General features: G+C 35.4%; 1 protein-coding gene across 1 annotated transcript in view; it reads left to right on the top strand.

Annotated features, from left to right (window-relative positions):
- Positions 1-7,610: 7,610 nt before the first annotated feature.
- KIAA0825 (KIAA0825 ortholog) overlaps positions 7,611-24,078 on the top strand; it is a 212,478-nt gene continuing 196,010 nt past the window's right edge. Inside the window, exons 1-2 of the mRNA XM_009649603.2 lie at positions 7,611-7,744; positions 19,066-19,234. Of these exons, the coding sequence (XP_009647898.2) occupies positions 7,614-7,744; positions 19,066-19,234 (300 nt within the window). The 5' untranslated portion in view covers positions 7,611-7,613. The remainder of the gene's footprint in view (positions 7,745-19,065; positions 19,235-24,078) is intronic.

Here is a 24,078-nt window from a genome sequence, read left to right as displayed (position 1 = left end):
AATGTTGAATCTTGGATGTTACACACTGTGGGATTCCAGCTACGAGGTGACTAGCTGAGAGACAAAGATGATACGGGACTGCTTCACTCAAGAGCTACTCAGAAAAAATGGCCATTTCTTCTCTTCTGAAGGTTATGAAATCATGTTATGCTTTATTCCTTTCTTCTGACATAACTCCTCAGGAGTTTCTTTGCAAGTCCAGATGGCATGTTCCTCTTTTGAAGTCACTGCCTTTGACCAATAGTGTTTGATTAAGTTTATGTAAATGAGAATTCTCTCCCTGTCTTTGAATGTCTCTTACCAGTCCCAAGTAGTAGGAAATCTGAAAAATCAGTGCTGATTCCTTTGCTTTGTATTCTCAACATTTCACTTAGTGTGACTCAAAGAATGGGGGAGAGGCAGTGGAGAGAAATCATGGATCTTAGTTTTAAATTCTTGCATATACCTATGCCTTGAAAACAGGACTTAAGCAATATAGTTTGGAAAACCCGCAGATACTAAAAATAATAGCATATGCTATTTTTCAGAAATGTGCATTAGCTGATCTTCAGTATAGGAGGATTTCTGAGAGAGATACACATCCAGTCCTTTTTCAAGGCTTGAGACAGTATTGATGATTGAATGGCTGTTACAGCTGCCGTAGATCAGAGCACTGCATTCTGATATTACAGCTTTAGATAGACGGCGCAGCTTTCTGTTTCATCCACGGTGAGGACTGTGTTTCTTCAGTCCCACTGTGTGTTGTATCTTATTCCCACTGTCCTATTTGCTGCCTCTTCCAGTGGCAGAATTTGGGGGGAAAACTGTGTGTTCAATAAGTTTACAAATTTAATTATAGATACTGAGAATCTCTCTTTGAAAGTTACAAAGGAAAATGTGTTATGTGTGTGGTGAATAATAACTGAGGAATATAAAATTAACATTTAAATATAAGTTTATGACAACAGCAAATGTAAAAAGTCTGCAGGAGGAACATTACAAGATGTTTTTAATAAAACTTGTTTCAAAGTTATTTGTGACATTCAAAATATTTTGTAAATAGAGCCCTCATGAAGACTATTTTTTTATGCATTAAATGTTATTTTACTGGAACTATATGGTAGTCTTTTTGTAAAAGCTGTGTATGCTACAGCAAAGTGTAAGAAATAGGTGAATATGAAAGGTAAATTGGAAAATTTAGAGATCTTCAATACCTGCCTATTAGCAGAACCAAAAATGGGTTATGTACTTCAATAGACAGAATTTTTTATTTCTCCTTTTCTTTTACCAGTCTTTATTTTAAACAGTGATACAATTTTTTAAGGATTTTTACCACAGAAAATGAGGTAAGAAGCTTTTACTGTGTCAGGGTAGAGCTCAAGAAATTACGAATTTTAAATGTATTTCTTGCGTAATCTGTATGTGGTTTCCAAAAAAACTTTAAATATTCAGACGATGTGGAGTCCAGAACAGTAGGAATTTCACATTGAATAGTATTCTCTCAAGCCATTGCCATCACTGTTGCTGCCTGCTGTGCGATTGCAGATGACATCTTCTGTGCTGTAAAGCGGCTGGGAACAGTTGTGCAACTAAAGATAGATAAAGGAAATCATTGTTAAGATGGTGGTTTGAAAGTGTAAGCTGAGTGATGAAAAATCTTGTCAATTCTCTCATCCCCTTTTAGTTTTGTAAGGATGCTAGGGCAATAAAGAGATATCTCCTGTAAGATAAGAAGCAGTATCAGGAAAAAAGCTTCAATGATTTGGCTGGCTTTCTGTGCGCATAATGCTGCAGTTTGAAATATCCCTGTTTTCAAATCACGGGTACATTGACATCCTCCTTTTAAAGCAGTCCTAATGGTAACAATTTTCTTTTATTGTCCTGGATATGGGTGGAAGGAGAGCTCTAGGGGTAAAAACTCATATAATGTTAAAGTAAGTTTTCAAATATTTAGATTTTCTGTAAAGTAGCAGTCCAGAAAATTTGATTGCCATGGTGCTTGGCTTACACTTAGACAAAGCATTTTGTGCTAAAGTGTGGAATACTGTATGTGGAAAAAGATGTTGCTAAATGAATAAATGTATTGGGTAATAGTTTATAAATATTTTATATGTACAAGTTATTGTTTAAATTCAAAATATAAATGGTTATTTAAAAGTTAACTTGATACACTAAAGGTAGTATTTGAAGTATTTGGAAATAAGTGTTTCATATATACATAAGAGCTAAAATAGTACATTGGCATTAACTGAGTGAAATTAATGACAGGTCATGAGTTCTTTAACTCTTGAATGGCTTTTTTTAAAGACTGAATTGTGGTGTTGTAAAATAATGAGATTTGGTTTATACAAATCTTAGTTTAGAAATCAGTGATTTGAACAAAACAATATCTTTCTGCCTTTTTTAATTCACTGAAGAGGTTTGTTTACACATGTGTGCTGGCTGTGATGGATAACAGAAGTTATGATACGTTCAAAACATTTTTTCTGTAATAAACCAGGAAGCTAAATTATTGTAATGAAATTGAAGAGTTTTTTTTATTCTTCAGCTATTAGACACAAACCTGGTATTTAATTCTCTATCTTCGTCAAACCATTTTTGTTAAAATTATTTGGAGTCCATTTAAATAAGACTGTTACTTGTTAATTTGCTAGTCTTCTGGAATAAATATATTGTATGTTGCCTCATATTCTGGTCTTTACAGGTTAGAAATCCTGGGAATTAAGGTCTTCCCCCCAAGTATACGTCATTTACTGAATGTGACACCTCATAAATTTTGGTTCCATTAAATATCTGCCAGTGCATAAGCAGTAGATTCTTTTTAGGTTTAGAGAACTTCTTTCAGTTGTTTCATACAGCGTAGTGTGAATATAAAAGCCTACCTCTGGATTTTATTGAAACCTTAGCAGTTTGTTTTGTCTTTCTTCTGAAAACCTACAGTGTAATTTTCTCAGGTAGGTGCCATAGTGCTCAAAGAGAGGTCTTTTTGGATCTGCATTGTATGAAATGGTATACTGGACAAGGCTTCTTAGTTTACTGAGAGTTTGCATAAATGTATTTACAGGGCATTAGAAAACCCATGGAAGTTTAAAGTTGAGTTGGAAGTTTAACAAAGTGGGATCAAACCTTATGAGAAACCATGTCTAACTTTAAACTTCCCGCTTCAGTTCTGCTATGATTTTCTCGAACACATATGTACTATAATTTTTTTTTCAAAGGGCCTAACAGCTGAGCTAATTAATTTTCCATCAGACTTAGGCAATTCATTTAGAGGAAACTCCAGGTGAACTGAAGTTTGAAACTGTATTTAGATTCGGTTTTGCCCCCCAAGGTGTTCTGTGTAACTATAATACAAAATTTGCCTGACATCTCCACTGTTGGTACTGTCCTGTGATATCTGAAACCCAATGAAGTCAAAACAAGACTCTTAGCTGGCTGAAGTGCCATAGGGAAATAAAGGAGCAACAGTGCTGAGTGTTTACCAATAAATAAATCCATCAACATTTATGAAGTTTCTTGAAAGGATGGAATGAATTTGTATTCTGTAAACATGACCTGGTAATGTTTTACCCAGTGTAATGAAAGACCCATAATTTATGTTTAAAAAGAATAGTGTTTGTGTCAGAAAGTGGGAGATGTCTGTTAGCTGCGTACCTACACTATTTTAAACTTTGAATCTATAAATATTGTGGTTTATACATATATACAGGTATACTGTGCATCTGTAAATTCAACAAAAGTGCTCATACAAAAATCTATTCGTTTTACGTCCACACAACAAATGATATGTCTGATAACAAATGCTTATTATAATAAATATAAACATTACAAATTAATCTGAGCAATCCCATGGAATTTCCCATGTATGTTTGTAGTGGAAGGTTTTTACAATTATATTTATTGACTTGTATCAGAATGAAGAAATATCCCATTTGAACTAACTATCATCTTATATAGGACTTCTATGAGAAGATTGCTTCCTTTTGATTGACATCAAAAAAGAAAACACAAAAATTGAAAAAAGGGCTCTTTGGTGGTAAACACTATGAATTGAAAAAGCAAAAAGTATCTGCTGTATCCACTTGAAAGTTTCATAGTGTTTTTTTCAAACAGGCTTAATTGTTTTAAATAAAAATTGGCTCTGAATGTCAGGCTTGTTAGGAGTGGGGAATTATTACAGTGAAGTTAAATTGCACCGATACTGTGGGTTAACAAAAGAGACCTGAAAAATGTTTCTTTTTAAGCTACACTGTACATAGATTAAGTTTCTGGAGTAGCTACCAAACCAATTGACAGCTACATCGTTTTAGTGGTGATGAATGGTCCTCTAATATGTTTTGAAAAGAACTATAAGTATTACAGATAGGGACACGCTGAGTTGCATCTGAAGCTGGTTCTTTAAGACCATTTGTCTCAAAACGTACAATGTTTCACTGTGATAGTAAATAGAAAGATGATGGGATGATACTTTTTATGGAGCATAATAACAAGTGTTAAATTAATCTCCTTTGCAGTAGGAATGGGTTATTACTGTCTAATATACTTTGAAAGAATTTGGAGTTTCAAAACAGAGTTCTTCCCCCATATTATTGCAAATAATACAAATTTTAAGAAACAGGTGTATTTCTTAGCAGAAGTTGGATTTTGCCATTAGAGGAGGGGTCTGCGTCACACTGGCTATCAGGGAGCAGCAATGACTGGCTGCTCTTTGAGGGCCAGGAGAGAAGGGGGATAAGCCCAGTGGCAGGGGAGGGACCTGGCCAGCCCATGCCCATCCTCTAGTTCCACTGAGAGTCCAGGTCACCCAGCAGATAAAGCCTATTAGGTGACCCAGGGTCCTGACACTGGTTACTCTAAATAACAGTAGAAGTTCTGCTCAAGCTGTATTAATTCATATCTTGAAGTACTTATTTTCTCCTTCTGAAACTTTTTATTTTGCTTCTTCATATGATAGTTGTGTATTAGGGAAATACTTAGATTTTCATAAGAAGTTACTATTGACCACCTAAACCAATATTTGAAAACAGAATAATCAGATGTTCCTTTTTTCTCCGACAAACCAAGACTGAAAGGAATAATTACCTTGTTTTGACAAGTGAACTGAAGAAGTATGACATAGAAGTCTTACAGGAATGCATACATGAAAACTAGGCTGTCATGTTTACAAGGTGATTTTTTTCATATGATGAATTTTTTAAACAGTAAGTGGTCTGTAAACTATACTGATATTTTTCTGAGGAACATAAGCTTCTTTTGGCTATCTTGTAAGGGTGTTAGGAATAAATACAAAATTTTGATTGCGCAGCTACTTTATGAAAACTCTGAATCATTCCAAGATGCTACTATTTTTGCATTACATGTATCTATCATACAGTACATTTTACACCAATCATTGAATGTTCTGCAAGCATAATTGAATGAAAGATGGGTTTGAGTTGTAGCTATTGAATGGCCTTAGCTTCACATTCTGTATAAACTCTGAGATATTTCTGAAGAGAAAAGGGAATGGATGTGTGTGACTATGCCTGAGTATAAGTATACATGAGTGAACAACTGTCTTTCCAGAATTCCTTTTATCTCAATTCTGTAAAGCACTGTTTAATGTTTTTCCATTGGTTGCAGAACCTTGCCAAGTTGGCATACTGTTTTTTTGCCAGAACAACTGACTGAAGTATTTCAGCATTTCAGAGAGTGCTTTTTAACTTCTACTTTTAATTACAGTGTCTTTAATTGCAGTAACATCTGTTAAGATACTTCGAGCCTTATATTCAAAGACTGATCTTCCCTCGGTGTGTTACGTGATGTGTTTGGTTTACGTCCAAACTTCTTAACCAGAAGCGTGACTGAGTTTCAGCTGCATTCCAAAATGTTGAAAGTCTTTGAATTGTTAGTTGCAAAGGAGTATTCTATAGCTTCTGAGAATTTAAGAAAATGATATATCCATGAAATGTTTTGTAGTATTGTGCTGTTTATTCAGAGGTGCGAGATACTAGGCTCTAAAGGACCTTCATTTTTATTCTAACTTTGTTTTGAAAAAGCAAAACCACAATGAGTAGTGTCGTTTCTGCTGAAAACATGTGCAGCTCTGCTACTTGTAGGTCTAGACTCATATTTGACCAAAACTGTCATCCTGACCTTGCATCTTAATTTGACATTCATTTGGAACATGTGTCTTGTAGACCGTTCGCTTAGAAAAACTCTCAATCTATTTTTCTAGTAGTGCCTCTAAGTAAATTTCCAACCGACGCTGTAGTTGCTTCATAAAAGAATATTGCTTTTAAGAAAAGTAGTGTATTTATTACTTAGCTAGCGGGACGAGGGAGGGGATTGTGCCCCTCTGCTCTGCTCTGGTGAGACCCCCTGGAGCCCTGCAGCCAGCTCTGTGGTCCCTAGCATAAGACAGGCCTGGACCTGTTGGAGCAGGGCCAGAGGAGGCCACTGAAAAGATCTAAGGGCTGGAGCCCCTCTGCTACGGGGACACGCTGAGAGAGTTGGGGTTGTTCAGCCTGGAGAGGAGCAGGCTCCAGGGAGACCTGATTGTGGCCTCTCAGTGTTTAAAGGGGGCTGATGAGAAAGATGGGGACAGACTTTTTACCAGGGCCTGTTGCGATAGGACAAGGGGCGATGGTTTTAAACTGAAAGAGGGGAAATTCAGACTAGATGTAAGGAAGAAATTTTTTTACAATGAGGATGGTGAAACACTGGCACAGGTTGCCCAGAGACGTGGTGAATGCCCCATTCCTGGTCACGTTCAAGGCCAGGTTGGACGGGGCTCTGAGCAAACATCATGTGTGTCTGAATAGTTATTTTTGTCCCTCATGTTACTGCTGCAACATGAAAAATATTATTAAATGCTAAGTAGTAGACATGAAATATACTGGTTATTAAAAAGTTTCCATTGTTAATGTGATTTTTGCTTTAACTTTGGTAGCAAGTCATCACTGGTTGTAAAATCTATTTTGTTATTTCTCAAAAAAGAGAAAACAGAAAAAACAAAAACCAGAAAAAAATAAATCGGCTACTGCTTTGCTTCTGATGTGAAGACTCCTGGGATTTACTGTCTTAGTCTGAGTAGGCCAGTAGACTTGACCTGTGTTTTGGCAAAGTATACGTTGAGTAAAATGTGCACAAAGCAAGCTGACAGTTGTTCTCTGGTACACGATAGTGTTTTGGTCTGGATTTTTATGTTCTAGTTATTTGCAATTATGTGGTTAATTTCCAGAAAGCAGTTACTCCTTGGACAGAAATTGTAAGCACATAGGAAATAAATTTACCCTCTAATGTATTTATTTATTTATATAGTTTTCAGGTATAATAGTGAGAATTTTCTTTCTAAATCTAAAAAAAAAAAAAGAAAGCTACTATTCTGATTAAGATAAAAGAACTTACTCTTTTAAACCAGACCAATGAAGATATTCTGAAATTTATCTCTGCTTTTATTTTACAGGTCTCCCTCACTGTAAACTCTACAGAAGCATGCATGAAGTTTACTATTCAACACTGATTTTATAATTCCCTTTTTTTTTTAATCTAAGTATTTCCAGGGAACAAAATGTTGTATATTTTTATATTTATAGTCTGATTTTTTTTCATTATTTAACCACTTTTCTGTATCTGTTTTACAGATTCTGAAAATGGAATGGGGAGGAGAGTATTCTTTTGATTCTTCCAATTTAGACTGTTTGTTAAATGCCCTTCCTGGAGAATTGGAGTTTCAACAAATCATTAGTGATCTTGATGAAAAAATAAAGAAGAACTCTTCTAGGTAAAGAGTATTTTTTATGTATCCAAAATATTAGTGAAAGTCATTACATTTAGGAAGAAACACAGCTTTTCTCTTCTTTCTTTTCTAGTTGTAGGTTAGGATTCTGATAATTATTTCAGTAGTAATTTTACCTTGAACACTTGGGCATTTAACAAATTTTTAATGCCATATAATTTTTGTGCTATAGTCTTTCTCTGTACGGTATTTTTAACAGTTGAATCATCTTAATCTTAGGAATTATTGCAGTAGGTGTGACAGTGGAGGAAGAAAATGTGTATTCCCATGACAGTTGTATTTCCTACAGCTATGACATAGAATTTTTATTCACTAAAAGAGCTACAGAATTTTACAAAAAAAAGTAAAATTTGAACTTAGTTTGTTCTTTAAGCATTTCTAACAGAAGTAGAAAAAGCAAGTAAGTTTATATATATAATCTTTCTTATGTAAGCCATTATTTTACCTATTTCAGTTAAAACTGTTATGCTGCAATAGAAGAGTTTCTAACTAGAATTTGTTTTGTAATATATTTCATTGTCCCCTTTTTTTCTAACATACTGGTTTCCAAATATCAATGCTATAGAAACAGCGGAGTACTGAAAGAGCTCTTTGTTGATGTAGATTTTTTTTCATGACCACAAAAAAATCAGCTTAAGGTTTTGTGCCTTATTTGAAAACCGGTGGCAGTTTTTTGTGGCTAAACTCTTTAGTACCTTTAAAATACTTCGGTCTGTGAAAGATGCTCTTAAGCAAATAAACTAATTGCCCCTGTAGAAAAAATAAGTGTACATTCAGAAATATAACAAATAGCAGAATTTTGGATTAAATTTTTAAAATGCTTGCCTTTGCATAACAGTGCACATTTTAGAGTTGTATGATATCAAAGAGTGCCCTTCATGACATATGTTTTGAGACACTGCAATTTTAATGAAGCCCGCATTTTGGTCCTCCATTTTGGAGGTCTTTGTCTGCTCCCAGACAGCTTCCTGAAGAATGGAGATAAACCATTGCTGTGTCTCATTGAAAACTGATTTAGGTCATCTCTGAATTAATGTTATGTTGCTTATGCCAGGCTGAGACATTTTCAGGCTTTTTTTTTTTTTTTTGTATTGCTCATATCTGACATTTTGAACATTTTCATTTAAAAACTTAGTGTTTACGAATGTAGCTGTGATAGTAATAATCCCCCAGTAGCCATGATAGTGAAGATCTGGGAAATATGGGACTGAAATGTAGATACTTGGAGTTTAGCTGATGTCATAACACAGTTACAGGTACTTATGTTTTGAGTTGCCGTGTTCTTATATACCTGGGAAAAAACAGCATCAGCATTTTGGCAAATGTGTTGTCATCTCTTCAACTACTAAATAAAAGTGACATTGTCATCATTATGCAGAGCCAGCATGAGAGTTAGAAAAATTATTATCGAGATGAGTGCTTGGAATGCATGCTTTACTACTCTTATTGTTTTTAATGGGTGTAAAATGTGTGCCGCTGGTTGAGAAACTTTTGGCTATGGGAAAGCAGGCCAGCTGTTTGTTCCTTTTAATGGTACTTTATATCAGGCAACATTCTATGTTACATTTTACATTAACATCATCACAGTGGAACTGTTTGTATGTTTTTAAGAAGGCTGATTGTCCCCATCTTAGGCACATAGTCCTACAGATTAGAAGGGCCTTTTGCTGTAAATTTCATAAGATCCAAACAGTATTACATCTAAGGAGAGGAGGAAATTGGATTAGGGTGTGGTACACAGCAGTGCATGTCAGGAAAAGCTTTGTATTTCTGCTGAGTAGACACTTAACGCTAGTTTTTAAACTAATTTTCACAAGGAAAATCAGAAAGTACCCCTGTAGTTACCAGGTGATATTTTGCTCCTGTAATATGTCAGTTTCAGAAATGGAGAGGAGTTTAAAAGAAGATGGACAGCAGCTGATGTGACTTTTAAATTAAAAAGAGTCCTTTTATTGCTAATATATTAGAGGTAGCATGGAATGAAATCATTTTCAAGTTACCATTGATCTTTGTAAGTGGTATGATAAGAGCAGCTCTATGCGCTACGGTGATACAATTGGAATACAATCCATTTTTCATCAGATAGATTTATGGTTTTATTATACCACAGAGAATAAACATAATAGTATACAGCATATATATATTTTTAAAAATAAAACATTGTGTAAAAAATTATGATCCAGAAGTGTGTAAATCACTTGAATGCTCATTTATTGCCTTCCAACTGAATAGCTTTTATAAAATTGTGTGACACGACAAATCAGATATGCTTTCCAGCAGTTGAATTACCTTCGGTATTTTTGTATTGTACCAATTCTATTTGGTGCTATAACAAAAAAAAAAAAAAAAAAAAAAACAAAAAAAAGGCCATCTGTGCAAAATTGTTTTATTTGCAAGTTTTAAGGAAGTAAGTTGTTCATTCATTCACTATCATATAACAGAGCTCTTATCACACTTGAATGTTAACTTTATTTTTACAGCAGTTTACAGAGGCAGGTGAATATGAACTCTCAAAACCATTGTCATTGCCGGCCAGTTTTATATAAAATATTAGTCCTGGGTTATTCTAAAGCATGAAGTTGTATTCATAATTTCATCAGGACAGCCATTTGTCTTCAGTCATTCCCTTCACATTTGCTTTGACTTTTACTGTTTATCAAAACTGAGGGGTTTAATTTTTTTTTTTCCTAATATGGAGGATTAAAATTAGTAAGAGTTAATTTTTGATCTATCCACAGAACTAAACTTTCAGCTGATATTGAATACAACTGAGACAGAAAATAGGTACAAAGCTTGACACCAAGCTTATAGTGCATAACTTGAAAGTGATTGTAAGCATGAAATCTCTTCAGCAGTTGATTTTTTTTTTGTGTGTTTTCAGTTCTTCAGTAAGTGATTAGCTGCCTTTTAGCAGTGATAAAGTGGTGATAAATTCTACTTGCCTGTAGGACAATGTAAGGTATTCTAGGTCTTCTTCAACAGAGATGTTGAAGTTACTCAAATTTCAACAAAGTGATTTACTAATAATTGTATCTCCACAATACACTGGAGACTATATCTTTGTAAGGCTTTTTGCAAAGGCTTAATTTGACTTCAGTCTGATAAACTTCAACTCGACCCTCTGTCTATTTAACAGTAATTCAGTCATCTGGCATTTTGATGAAGGTCTTCCTTCAAGGGCTCCACTGAGGTCAATACTAATAAGTGCTTACAGTCTTGCATCTTGTCCCATAACTGGTCAATATAAATTGTAATCATTATTTGAGCAAATAACAAGATCCTTAACTTGCAAATAATAGGACTGTCTGGCAAGTACCTCAATAAGGATGTCAGTATGGCATTTTCCAGTTGTTGATTATAACTTTGCTGATTTGCATAGAAATACTTCCCACTGTCAATACCTCACAGCGAAGGGATGGAGGAGTTTCAAACAGGGTATTAAGCACTGCTATCTCATTCCATTTTCCTGCATCAGAATTGGAGTGTGATTTTAAAGTGAGATGTGCTGCAAGAGTTACCTTTATCTATTTCATTCTGAAGAAAATCTTGGCTTGTTCCTCTCAGGAATTTTCAGGAAGTGGCTACACCTCACTTTCTTGGTATTCAAGAGAATTAGGAAAATCTTGGCATCTGTGCCCAAAATCCTAAAAGTGGTTGAGTATTTGGGAGAATTTAAAATTAGAGCTAATAGTAGAGGAATAAAATCGATAATTTCATCAGTTTTACTCGGACCTAATATGTATCACACCTCTGAAAAAGAATTTGACTCTTCTACATGAATATAACCTGCTTGCTGTACAAGTGCATTACTGTAGTATTTAGTTAAGAATTTAGTACCTATTAAGATACTAGAATAATGTTACTAAAGTCTTTGTCTAAAGAGTGTCTGTCTACCCTGGACTAATTGCTAAGAATGAATAATTAAAATGATAAAGGAATGTAATTTTATTCCTATTCAGCATGTGTTGTCTTTGTGTATGATCACTGAGTTCAGGATTGTTGTTTCTCACCACCATACCAGCAGCTGGACAGCACAGAGCTTCTTGGAGATTGGCTATTTTAATAGACACACAGTTTCTTGACTCCAATCTGCAGTGGTTATCATTGTGTCAGTATCTTAGGTAGCTGGTTAGCTGTCATGTACATCTACAGAATCCCATATCAGATCTTTTACTGCATTGCAAAATATCCCCATTCATTTCATATGAGGATACAGGAGGCAGTGGGTTTTTAGCTATTATTTTTCACTATCGTTATCAATGGTCAATGGAGTTGGGGGACTCCTGTGTTTCTCTGCCAGTCTTCTGAAATAACAGGGCAAAGCTTACATCTTGTGGACTGAAGTACCTCAAGTCTTTAAAACAAGGTTGGAAACTAAAGGTAGGCAGTCATTCAGTTAGAACTGATGGTTCTCCTATGGTTAAGCTGTTGAGTAAGTTCCTCTTGCCGAGGTGCAGCAAAGTCATCACTATTCTGCTTCTTTCAGGTTTCACTGGTATTGTTATTTTACAGTTTCGGTGGATGTGTTTTGTGAGTAGCTAAATTAGACACATGAAGTAGCTTACAAAGTCCTCGAGGCAGGGACTGCATTTTTATTTTATGTCTTAAGGTCCAAGATTACAATAGAAAGAACTTGAGGAAGTGAATTTTTTCAAGGCTTTTAGCTTTATAATAAGCCTGTAACTTTCAGACTCATATTTTAAAGAATTGCTGGTTTTAAAAAACAAGTATCTAGCCTTATTTGTCTTAACAGCATTTTTCTAAAGTGGTAAAGCTTTTGTAGTCAGTTTTTCCATCAGTTTTGTATTGCTGCTTACAAAATAATGTCTAACTTCATTCTCATTGGTCTTATTTTATTTTGAATAGAACTTAGATACAAAATATGAATAATACAGTCAAACTACGAAAAATAAAAGTTAACATACACACAAACATGAGGTGATAACAAAACCTCTATTATTAGAAGTAGCAGCTTTACCTTCTAGCTTTCTCACCTGCCGTTAAGGTCACCATTGTAAAGGACATAAAATATAAAAAGGAATTTCGTCTCTTTATGCAGTTGGGTTAATGAGAATAAGAAAATGGACATGCCAGAAAGAAGGAGCTGACGGTCAGATAGACTAGAATGGAGCAGCATAAACATTATATGCCTGGATCTATAACAATCTCATTTTTTCCAGAATTTTAGAAATCCTAAGAGATACAGTGTACCAGGAATGTTACAGTAGCTTATCATAAGCATTGCAGGAACATGCAATGTGATAAATGGACATTTTTGGTAAAACCTCTGCGTTCTGTTCAAGATAAAGTTATCAAAACATTCTTTGCATGATTCTTTATGTTGTTTTTTTTTTTAAGTTTGATTGTATCTAGCACTTCAATAGTTACTAGAAAATAAGTTATTTATGTTTATAGTTAAATTGCTGTTTATTAACACACAGTAGTGCTGAGGCATCAGCAATGACCTCATGAAATTGTCTGTAGATCATGGGAAGTTTTCTTAGTATTTCCTTTTTGGCAGGTCACCTTTCTTGAAATAAAACAAAATGTTTGTTTCTACATGGGAGAAAGCATAGCAAGGAAAATGCCTGTGGGAATTATATTGGTAAAAGTCTTTCTCAAAGATTTCTTACTAGTGTAAGTGTACAACAGGTCCTCTGACACACAGGTTTCCAAATGGTATGACTGATCTTGTATAAAATGCCCTGTGTCTTTGGCAGTCAAGCTTTTTAATGAATATACATGATAACAACAAAGTAGTATTAGGTTAGTGCTTCTGTCTTCAAAAAACAGTGGAAACAATTATTTCATTACTTTTAAAACAAATTGTCTGTTCTTAATAAAAGACATGTAAACCGTGATTCTAAAAGCAGGTCTCCATGAATATGATGATCTTAAGCATAAGTAACATGAGGCTTAAAGATAATTTCATTTTATAGCTTAGCAGTTTAATTTAACCAATCTCATTGTCATTTTATGGCTGTTCCATATGCTATATGAAATAAATTGAAACAGTGCTTGTTAGAAATTGAAAGTAGTTAGAAGATCATCCTTCAACTTACTCGTAGTAATCTTAGGCAATGGAAAATGATATGTGGAGACAGCAACCCTCATTTTGATACTGTGCTTTTCAAAATAATGTTGTATCGGTGTGACAGTGCTTACACTATCGGTTCCATTATAGTACTTGGTTTATAACTGTTTTTCCATTGATACAGCCACTTAAAAAGCAGTCTCTCCACGTGATTAGGTTATTCCTAAAAACTGTCATTAACTTAATAATTAAGACCACCTAGGAGTTCTGAAATTGAAACTGTCTCTCTGCAGTGGGAGGACTTACCAAATGGTATTGACGTGCTACAGATAACATAACAGAACTTTGCTTAGCATGTTAAAAAAATACCCTCACTTTCAAGAAGGAGAAGGTATTTCAGTGAAATCAGTTTCACTGGCATAATGGTATGCCAGTCGTACTAACCACAAGCATCGATGTGCCCACAAAGGCTCAAGGTGCTCTCTGTATGAGAGTAAAGATTTCTTTCTTGAAAAATCAGTCAGTTTTACAAAAATCCATATGGGCACAACTATCAGATTTCTTTGCTACAGAGAAAGGTTATTTTTTTCTTTGAGCTTTTATTTTCTACTTCTTTTTTAGTGGTTCGGTGAATATTTTTTTCTGTTTAAGTGTGAACAGTTCCACAGGTACAAAGAAAAGCGGAATCATCTATGGAAGAAAAATTGAGGGCTGTTAAAGGAAGAAATTCTTTACAATGAGGGTGGTGAAACCCTGGCAGGGGGTGCCCAGAGAGGTAGTGGAGGCCCCATCCCTAGAAGCATTCAACGCCAGGTTGGACGGGGCTGTGAGCAACCTGATCTAGTTGGCGGTGTCCCTGCTCCCGCAGGGGGGTTGGACTAGATGACCTCTGGGGGTCCCTTCCAACCCAAAACATTCTATGATTCTATGAAATACCAGGACACTATCTGATTTAAGTACCTTGTGTCACAAACTGCTAGAGATGATGAAAATATTCTGAGGAATCTTAACTTTTTTTTTTTTCTTGGTTGGTTTTTTTTTTATTCTTCTTTGGTGTCTCATAATGACCACTGGCAGAGACACACGGAGACCTTCCATCTGACCAGGAACAGCTGTTCTAATGTAGTACCAGTAGGTTAATTTCCAATGCAAGAATTAAGCACCTTTTGTTTAGATTCAGCTTTGGTACCTGAGCACCTGAAACATAAACTGTATGCCTCAGCTTATCATTAAGCTTTAGAGTTCCAGAAAACATATATATGGAACACAGAACCAGTTAACGATAGTAAATAGGGAAAAAACATTAAGTACTGAAATATGTCTGATTTCCCTGTTGTACGCCAGATCTTGTATTCCTCATTTAGATAGGGTTGCACACAGACTTGGTTGTATTTTTCCATTGACTACACATGATTTTAAGACAATTTATGCTCCCATTGTACGTGTGTAGCATCAGTTGACATCATCTGGGTTGATGCCTCAATTTGTTCAAAAAAAGGAGCTTATTTATTGCACTGATCTTACTAAAATATATTTGCAGTTAAACCTTACTGAAAAATTGTTATTTGGAGGAAAAAAAGGAATTTTGCATTTTATATGGCTTTTTTAAATAATACTTTTAAGAATAAAATTCATTAAATACATTAAGCACATTTTTCACGTCAAAATTATATATTTTATTTACAGTTTTTAAAGCTTCAGCAAATTTCCTTTCTAAAAAAGGAAATCAAAGTTTCATTCTCCCTACACTGATGTGAAATTGTAGTTTTAAATACTAGCCTACATAGTGAAAATAATTTTAATCCTATTCGGCAGAAGTCTTTTATTTAAGATGGTTGCTTTCTAAACTCAGGTAATACACACTAAATTTTTTTTTTCAGTGGCAACCAATATTCCTAAATATTTAATTTAACGATGTCATTCGTAAAGGAATAACTATCTATCATTAACCATGTTCATGTAACAAGTGTTGACAAAAATCTTAAAAGAAATAGAAAAGGTTTTGAGACCATGTTTTCTTACAGTATGCTGTAAGTAAGCAGGATGAAAATATTTTTATTTAATGAAAAACAGTTTTAGTCCTAATTCAGTGTTTACTTTATTGGAATAAAAGGGTTAAATGAAATGAACAGAGTTATCATGATTTGTACCTACAGGGAGGGCTACTGAAATCCATCCACCTAATCCCCTTATCAGTGCTGGGACAAATTACCAAAATATCTGGTCTTGAGAAGGCTGTAGCCTATTCATAGCTTGTAGTTTATTGGCTTGCACACAGATTCCTATGTCAAAGATGAGTGTAAGAACTGGTTCCTGACTGAAGCAGATTGGCACAGACTAACAACAGTAGTCCCTTTTACAATGCACAGTGCTGTAATCTGTTGGGTATGATTGAATGAGGCACATCAGCACACCACAATAAAAGCCTTTGATAGTGTCCCGGGAGTCAAGGTGTATGAACAAGGCATTCAGTTTCAGAGTCCTGAGAACAGGTTTCACAACTTGAAAAGATGCATGCCAATCTTTTGTCAAGTTTAGGACTGGTATTCATGGCTGGGCTATCCCATCAGGAACCTGAGCGGGCCACAGGCAGAGGGAGATAGTTTATCATGGAGGTCCTTTGTGCTCCTGATGAGGTCCTTTGATGGTAGGGAGATGCTTGTTTTGGTGCACTTCATTTTGAACTGTCATGCTCAGGAAGGTCTTAAGACTTTTGCGTCAATTGTATAGAAATGTTTTACAGGGCACCCGTGTATTCCTAAATTCTAAAAGTTTTTATATTTTTTAGCATTAGTTGTAGTTACTGAATTTGGTTTCTGAACATAAAGTAGCTGTAAAATGTGGTGGCTTCATTTTGGTAGAGTGGATACCCTTTGAATGGTTTACTTCATATCTTTTAAGCATAAAACAAACATACCCATAATTCTTAATGAATGCAATTAAATATGGGAAAATAATCTGTTCAAAATGACCTACTTATTGTAATGAAATTTTTCTTAGAAATTATATAGTCATCGTTTTAGAAACTATGTATTTATTTTCTGATTTCAAAATGCTACACTTCTCCTGCACTTACATTCTTATGACGATCCTTGCATTCTATAATTGTAGTTGATGGAGTTTTCATATTCAGCTTATTATTTAGTACTGTATTTTAAAGAAACAAAAGGTACAAAGCAAAATCCATCACAGCTGATAAGTCTTTACGGCATTCTCAGAAAAAATATACTTCTCTCTTTTTGCTTGTTATAGGTAACTTAAAAATAAAAGGAAAACACTGACTACTGTTTATCTCTGAACTTAATTTAGTGTGATCATTTGCTTATTTTTTTCCACTGTTTTTTTAAAATGTCAATTCAAACTAACAGACTAAGTTCCCAAAGGTATGGATGACACTGATTTATTTTATTGCTGTTGATCAGAACGAGACAGCTAGTAGGAATTTAGGGTACATTGCATAACATCTGTAAAAGAATAAAATGCAAATCACTCAATAAAGGAGAAAATCCAGTAGGAAATCAAATAAATACTTCTTCCACATCCTGAAAATAGTACTGCAGGCAGAATTAAATGACAAAGTATAGTCAGTGGGTGATACGCAGAATGGCCTTTCATCATTGATTTCTTGTTACAAATTTATATGGGTTACTAGTGTTCAAGATTTTTTTTTATTTCATGTTCAAAAAAGATTATATTTTAATAAAATACTTTCCTCTAAAAAGATGACATTTAATGGAAAATGAATCTTTCCACAAAGAGAAGTTATGCAGAGAAGAATTCAAAGCTTTATTCAAGGTTGCTAATTAAATAAAAAAAAATAGTTTTTCCTTTTTTTTTTGAAAACTGGATGTCTTTAATTTGGTATTTTTGTCACGGCTTGTACACGTGAAGGTTTGATTTGTTTTCCAGTTTCTTCCCTCTCCTCTCATTCTCCTTTTCTCCTCTTCCCGTCCTCTTTTCTAACCTTCTTCTCTTCTTTTGCCAAAACTAGTCAAGTTAGAAAACATTAGAAAGTGGGTAAAGCAAAACAGCCATCCTTCAGCTTTATAAAACAGACAGGCAAGTGGCAGTATAGTAGGCAAGTTTGTTGTTTGGTCAATATAATGAAAATAGAAAGCAATATGATCAAAAGTATCTGACATTGAAATACATGTAAAGAGCTGAGTCTTGTCTAATCCTGTAAATCTACAGAGATAGAAAGAACTAAGATTTAATTTGTGTTAAACCTTGCATCCCTCATGAGCTTTAAGAACATAAATGGAATAACTAATATACTCCAAAATAAAATTCAGATAGTAGTGACAATCACTTTGCACTTCAATAAATCAAAACCAGTGTCAATCTTATTGTTGGCTCTATTTGTATTAAACCTAGATCTGCATAGATCTAGTCAATACTATTTTTCTAACTGGAACTATATACTATATTAAGCATTGCTTTTTAAAAAAAAATAGTTCTGAAATACTGAAAAGGTATTTTTGTAGGAAAAGATATAGACTGTTTCTGTATTTTTCCTTGGTTTCATGCAAGTGTCAACACAAACAGAAATAAAATCATGTTGGATTTTCAGTTGTTCTTGTTATTTTTGCAACTGAAATCCCTGTAATAACCATACCAGCCACATTTGATTTCCTAAACAGGATTGTGATTCTAGATGGATGTTAAGGAGTGGATAAACTCCTTGAAAACAAACTGTTTTCTTTCATATATTCTAATGACAAAAACAGGAAAGAAAAGATCTGCTTTCTCAGCACAACTGACTCAAATTCTTTTTGGCATTTTCTGTGATGTCAATGGGTCTTTAAAAACTTGTTAATACCTGTTATGTATTATAAAACAACTGCTGATCGCTAAAGGAGCAAAATGACGCATGCACCTTTGAATATGTTAGTTGATTAAGTTTATATTGTCTGCTTTAGCTCATTAAGCCCCAAGGACCAGATCTTAGGTTGGATGATGTCCTATTCACTAACTACTTTTTATTAAAAAGTACAAGATTGTTTGAGAAGTGAGGCAATTCTCACTGAGGATGGCAGAGTCTGGCCTGCAGGAAATTTATTTTAGCTCTAGCTCGATTGTATTTAAATTTTAATCCTGCAAATTCAAGCCTTATTTTGTAAGAGTAATTTAATCTGTGAAGAAGAAGGACTAGTGTTACATTAATGTGAAGAAGTTTTTCTTTTTAAAATATGGAATATATAAAATGCTTTTATCTCCAAGTCATGAAAAAATCCTGTGATATTTGGTTGTTTGTTTTCTTGTGTTTTTTTAGCATAGAACAGTGTCTTAAAGACCTGCAATCAGAAGTAAATGAAATATGTACCGATGAAATGCTGCAAAGCACAACCGACTGCCTTCAGTGGCTAAGCAACTGCAATTTTAGTTCTCTCAGACCTTCTTCCACGCACCACGGAGAGCTGGTGGAATTCCTTAGGACCCTGGTAAAAATTGCTTACTACAGACTTTAATGTTTGGGAAAGTTGGTTATATGATGGTGGGGTTTGGGTTTCTTGAGGTTAATTAGTTATTTCAGTCCTCACTGTGGTGAGGACAGTTCAGAAATTTTATTCTAAGGCTTAGTACTGTTTTTATGTCTGCAGCAAGGGGTTATGTTTCCTTTTTATCATGGCTTAAATAGACAAACTTGGGACAAAATCTTTTCACAATGCTACCACATGTTCAGCATTGCTAGGAGTGTTTTATAAACACATGTTGGTAAAAAACACCTGAAGTTACTGTCTACACTGCTTGTTCTTCACTTGTATCAATATGAATTTAACTTATCTAATACAGATTATTGTCCTTTATGCGTTATTTAAGCGTTAACTTCCTACCTAGTTTTTCTGATTAGAAATGTGGGAGCTACATACATTGTCCTAGCAAGTTGCACAACTAGACATAACCAGAAATCAAATTTCACTTCAGTGAGAGATTCCATCATTTTAGAAGGCATTTTTATCCAGAATTTTTATTAGAAGCTAACCTTAGAATATATGTGTGGAAATCAAAGTCTGGAAAATTGAATTGGCTAGGTAAGTGAAGGATGATACCTCAGTAAATGACAGCCTGCAAGTTGATATATAAACTGTGTGTGTGTGTTTATCTGATGTACATGTGTATGACTGTCAAAACAAATAAACAGCACCCAGTGGATTGTTCTTTGTCACTTCCATGTCATGGTTCAGTTGTAGGACATGAACACTTTTAGGTTAAGATTGGCTGTATTGGCAGAGCCAAACTGCTGTGCAGAAATGGAGTGTTTTCTCCTTCGGGACTATCTCCTGGGTAGAGCTCAAGCTTCAGCAAATCGCCTGTCAGTATTTTAACTCTTAAAAGTGGCTGTTGACCTTTCAGTCTCCCTTGAATCCACTGGATATTAAGCTGTGTCAAATGAGGAAGTCATCTCTAGAAACACCAGGTCTTTAATGTTCATGTCGTGGAGAACTGATTTTGTCCCCTCCTAACACAGGTCATCAGTATGAAAGTTGCTGGTAATAATCAGCCTACTCAAGGGCGTCAGAGACTGCTACATGTCATACTTGATCTAGACAAAATGAGAGAATGCCAGAAAATGCTGATTTACAAAGTCTTGTTATTCCTCTTAGTCCAGTTAGATCCTTACTTAACGCCCCTCAGAAGAGGGCATGGCAATGATGACTGACTTGTGGCCATTCCCTGATTTCTTCCTTCTCCAAGGTCTATTCAAGCCATATACCTGAACACCAGGTGGCGGCATTTGTTTGGGAAACACCAAAAATGTCCCCAACTCTGGAATACTTCGGGTATATTTTATACAAAATATGCTTTCTAGCTCTTCGGCTTCCCAGGAGCTTACCGACTGCATGACAGTCTGGCTGTGGGCCTTTGAGTCCAGTTAAGCCTTGCGAACGGCTCTGTGGCAGGCTGCTAAACAGACAGCAAAGTGTGAGAAGCCTTAAAGTCTCAGTTCTGCACAGCTTATCAGGAAAACATCTGTGGAGCTCAGGAACTTGGACATCACTGTTTCCAGGCGCATGGCTTCTTAGATAATCCAGCCTGTTGTTTAGATGAGACCACAGATGAAAAGTGTGTACGTATTAGCATAGGCAATCCATCTGTAAGAAGTTATACTTGCAGCAGATAATCTTTAGCTCCATAAACAGGTCTGGAGTAAACTATTTTCAATAATATTCAGCATTAATGAGATTATTATGATCTGACCTTTCTTAAATGTGTATCTCCATCCATTGAACTAATTACTCGCTTGACTTAATTTCTCACTTGCAAGCCTTTAATTAAGTATCATATAATACATCTTCAATAATAGTAACCTTCCTTCTACTTCAGGACAATACTTATATTCATTGTTATCCCTTATTATGTGTGTTTATTTTGTTAGGGATTTTGTTTATCTTTTAAGCTGCTGGAACCATTACAAAAATTGTGCAAAGTTCTGTATATGCTTTGGCTGAGGTGCTGTATTTAGAGGTATTGTTAGTGTGGTATTCTCATGTTTTTGTGAACTCTCATGGAAATGCTGAGAGGTTCTTCATGAAGCCTGAAAATGTTAATTATGTGAAATTTCATTATTGTGTATACTGTTTTGTGAGTCTAAACATTTAAAAGCTGAATATGTACATGAATGCATCTTCATTAAATTCTGTTCCTGCTAAACTAATGACAAAATCTTTTTTTAACAAAATCTTCTTACTGGATTTGTTTATTGATATGGTAGGTGGCAGGCTATAGCAGCTAGTAGACCAGTGGATAGGCCGCAAATGTTTTCCTGTAGATTATTGTCACTAACATCCTGTTGACATGCGGAAAATCCCCCCCCAACCTGCCAGCCTGCACAGTCGGTATGGTGATTCAGCGCGGGGCAGCACGGGGGGCCGTCCCACCAAAGCCGTGCGCACCTCCACGCGGCAGCTTGCCCCGTTCATATGCAGCAAAGTGTTACCTATACATGAAGTTGCCCAATGCCCCTATCCATAGGCAGAACCTGTCCCCGCTTCGTATTAACATTAGTTTCCAGAGGTCATTTCCATAAGTCCCTCCCGACTGCGCGTGCTCAGTGATTTGAGTCAGTGGTCTTCAGGGGTCGTTTGCTTCATCCACTCCTCTTCTTCACCTTGTCCTTTTGGTGACCTCCAGCTTCCACCCCCCTTATTCCCCTGTCAGAACAGCACAGCCGGTACCAACCGGCTCCCCAGCCTTGGCTATCTTCATATCAACAAAGTGCCAGACACTTTGTTCTCCTACTTGCCTTCCAAGGCCTGTAACTAAGATGGGCCATTTCCTACTAGTCTCTTCTCTTCCACATTCCCTACAGTGTTAGTTTCTAATCTACAGTTTACTTCATATGATTAGTAAGTGAACCTAAAACACAATGCTAGCAATTTAAGATGGATCTACAGTTGGCTTCACAAAGGTCCTTTTGTTAACCCTTTTGTATCCCTTCACTGTGCTCATAAGAGAACTTTTCACACTTCTCTAAAACCTTTGGATACTAATTTGGATCTTTTTCTCTGAATAATTTTGGCATCATCTTCTGAAGTATTTCTACAGGTTAATTTTTAAATGAAAAAGCCTATATCAATATAGGCAGTGTTCAAAGAGACTTGATGACAGTGTGTTTTCAGAGCTTCAAAGATCTCTTCAGGGGCTCTTTTTCTGAGTAACACTAAGATGGCATCTGCAGGCTTCCTATTTTTAATGCTTTAGTTTAAGTTGCAAAGGGATTGAAACAATACTTAGATTCTTACTGCCTTTCATGAATGAAAATTTTTCTGCTTAACCGTACAAAAACAGCAGTAGGAATTTGCTTGGAAGACATTTTGGATTCATCACCCAAAGGCATCAGTTACATTCACTGTTTTGACAGCTTCTCTTGTTTTGTTCATTTTGGAATGTAGTATTTGAGCGTGATTCATAAAAAAAAAAATTCACCTTTAAACTCCAGGAGTCTACCTGCAGAGACTGAGCCGAGTGGTTAGTGATTCAACACAGTGGTTAGTGATTAGGGTTTCAGCTTACACACCAAGACACATTCTCTTTGGGGCCGCAAAACTTTATAGAATACTTCAGTAGATAATAAAAGAAAATCAAATCGGCCTTATGTATATGCGTATCAATATGGATGATTTAAGATTTTAACTAGTTGTATATACTTCTATCACATGCACATGCTTTTATAGGATGATATTTGACTGATAATTTCCTTTGTTATTCTGTCTTCCACATGTGTTTCCTGCTTGTAAGTAAAAAAATTCATAGGAAGCATTCTAAAATAAAGATGTAAAATGAAAGAAAAATAGTTAGTCTATTATTTTTAAGACTTTCCTTTGTGGGAGGCAATCATGCTCTCTGTCTTTTGTCTGTCAGAATTAGCTACTGTGGTGCAAGTCTTTTATTTTTTAATTTTTGTCATGGAGCACTCCAGAGTAGAGGATAATAGGAAGGTTAAACTCTTGTTTTCTCCCATAAGAATGCAACAGGTTTGAGTCATCCAGAACAAAGAATAGGAGTTCTGATATTGAAAATTTTTGTGACTCATAAGCAGGAGGGGAGAGGGATGGGATGTGGATGGACAGGAAGCCCGCTGAAGTTTTTGTTCTAGATTTTGTCTTTTTTGTATTTTTATAAATTATCTATTGATAAAAGCTTGCTACAGCAGAAAAATTGAATATTTTCTATTTGGAAGTTACTATATTTACAGAATTCCATACTCAAATTTGATTTATTTTTCTCTTTCAAAATGGGAAAAGAAATTAATAATTTCCTCAAATACCATATGTTAAATAAATCAGTAGTTCTGAAGGTGCAAGGTTGGCACCTTTACCAGCCATGCTTTATAGGATGGAGTATAGCTGGGAGTCCCAGGCAAAGGACATAAGTGAAAAGAGCTACCATCACATGATTTGCCACAATGCTTTTCTCTGTTGGAGAGAAGCCATAGGAGGCAAGGGAGCAAATGAGAGGGCTTCTAGATGCTGATTCACCTAAAGCTTGCCTACTTGGTTCCTGAAACCTAGAAAATCAAGAGTGCCATCAATTTCACTCAATTTTCTTGAGATGGGAAAATCTGTGGTTATTTATAGTGGAGGATCGAGAGCAGGTCTTGACAAATAAAAAGTTGATGAGCCTAGGACTGTGCCCAAAGCCAACCTGCAGTAGGAAGAATGTTGAGGATGTTGGAAATGGGTTTATAATAGTCAAGTTTTATTACTCTGAGAGAGGAAGGAGATTTTGGTGTCCAGTGGCCATTGGACTTTGGGGTTGTCTTCTACTCATATTTTGGACAAGC

The sequence above is a fragment of the Egretta garzetta genome, unplaced genomic scaffold (assembly GCF_000687185.1).
Source record: "Egretta garzetta isolate BGI_Z169 unplaced genomic scaffold, ASM68718v1 scaffold12, whole genome shotgun sequence".
NCBI lineage: Eukaryota > Metazoa > Chordata > Aves > Pelecaniformes > Ardeidae > Egretta > Egretta garzetta.
Note: the sequence above shows the minus strand (reverse complement) of the source record. Positions and strands in the feature narration are given on the sequence as shown.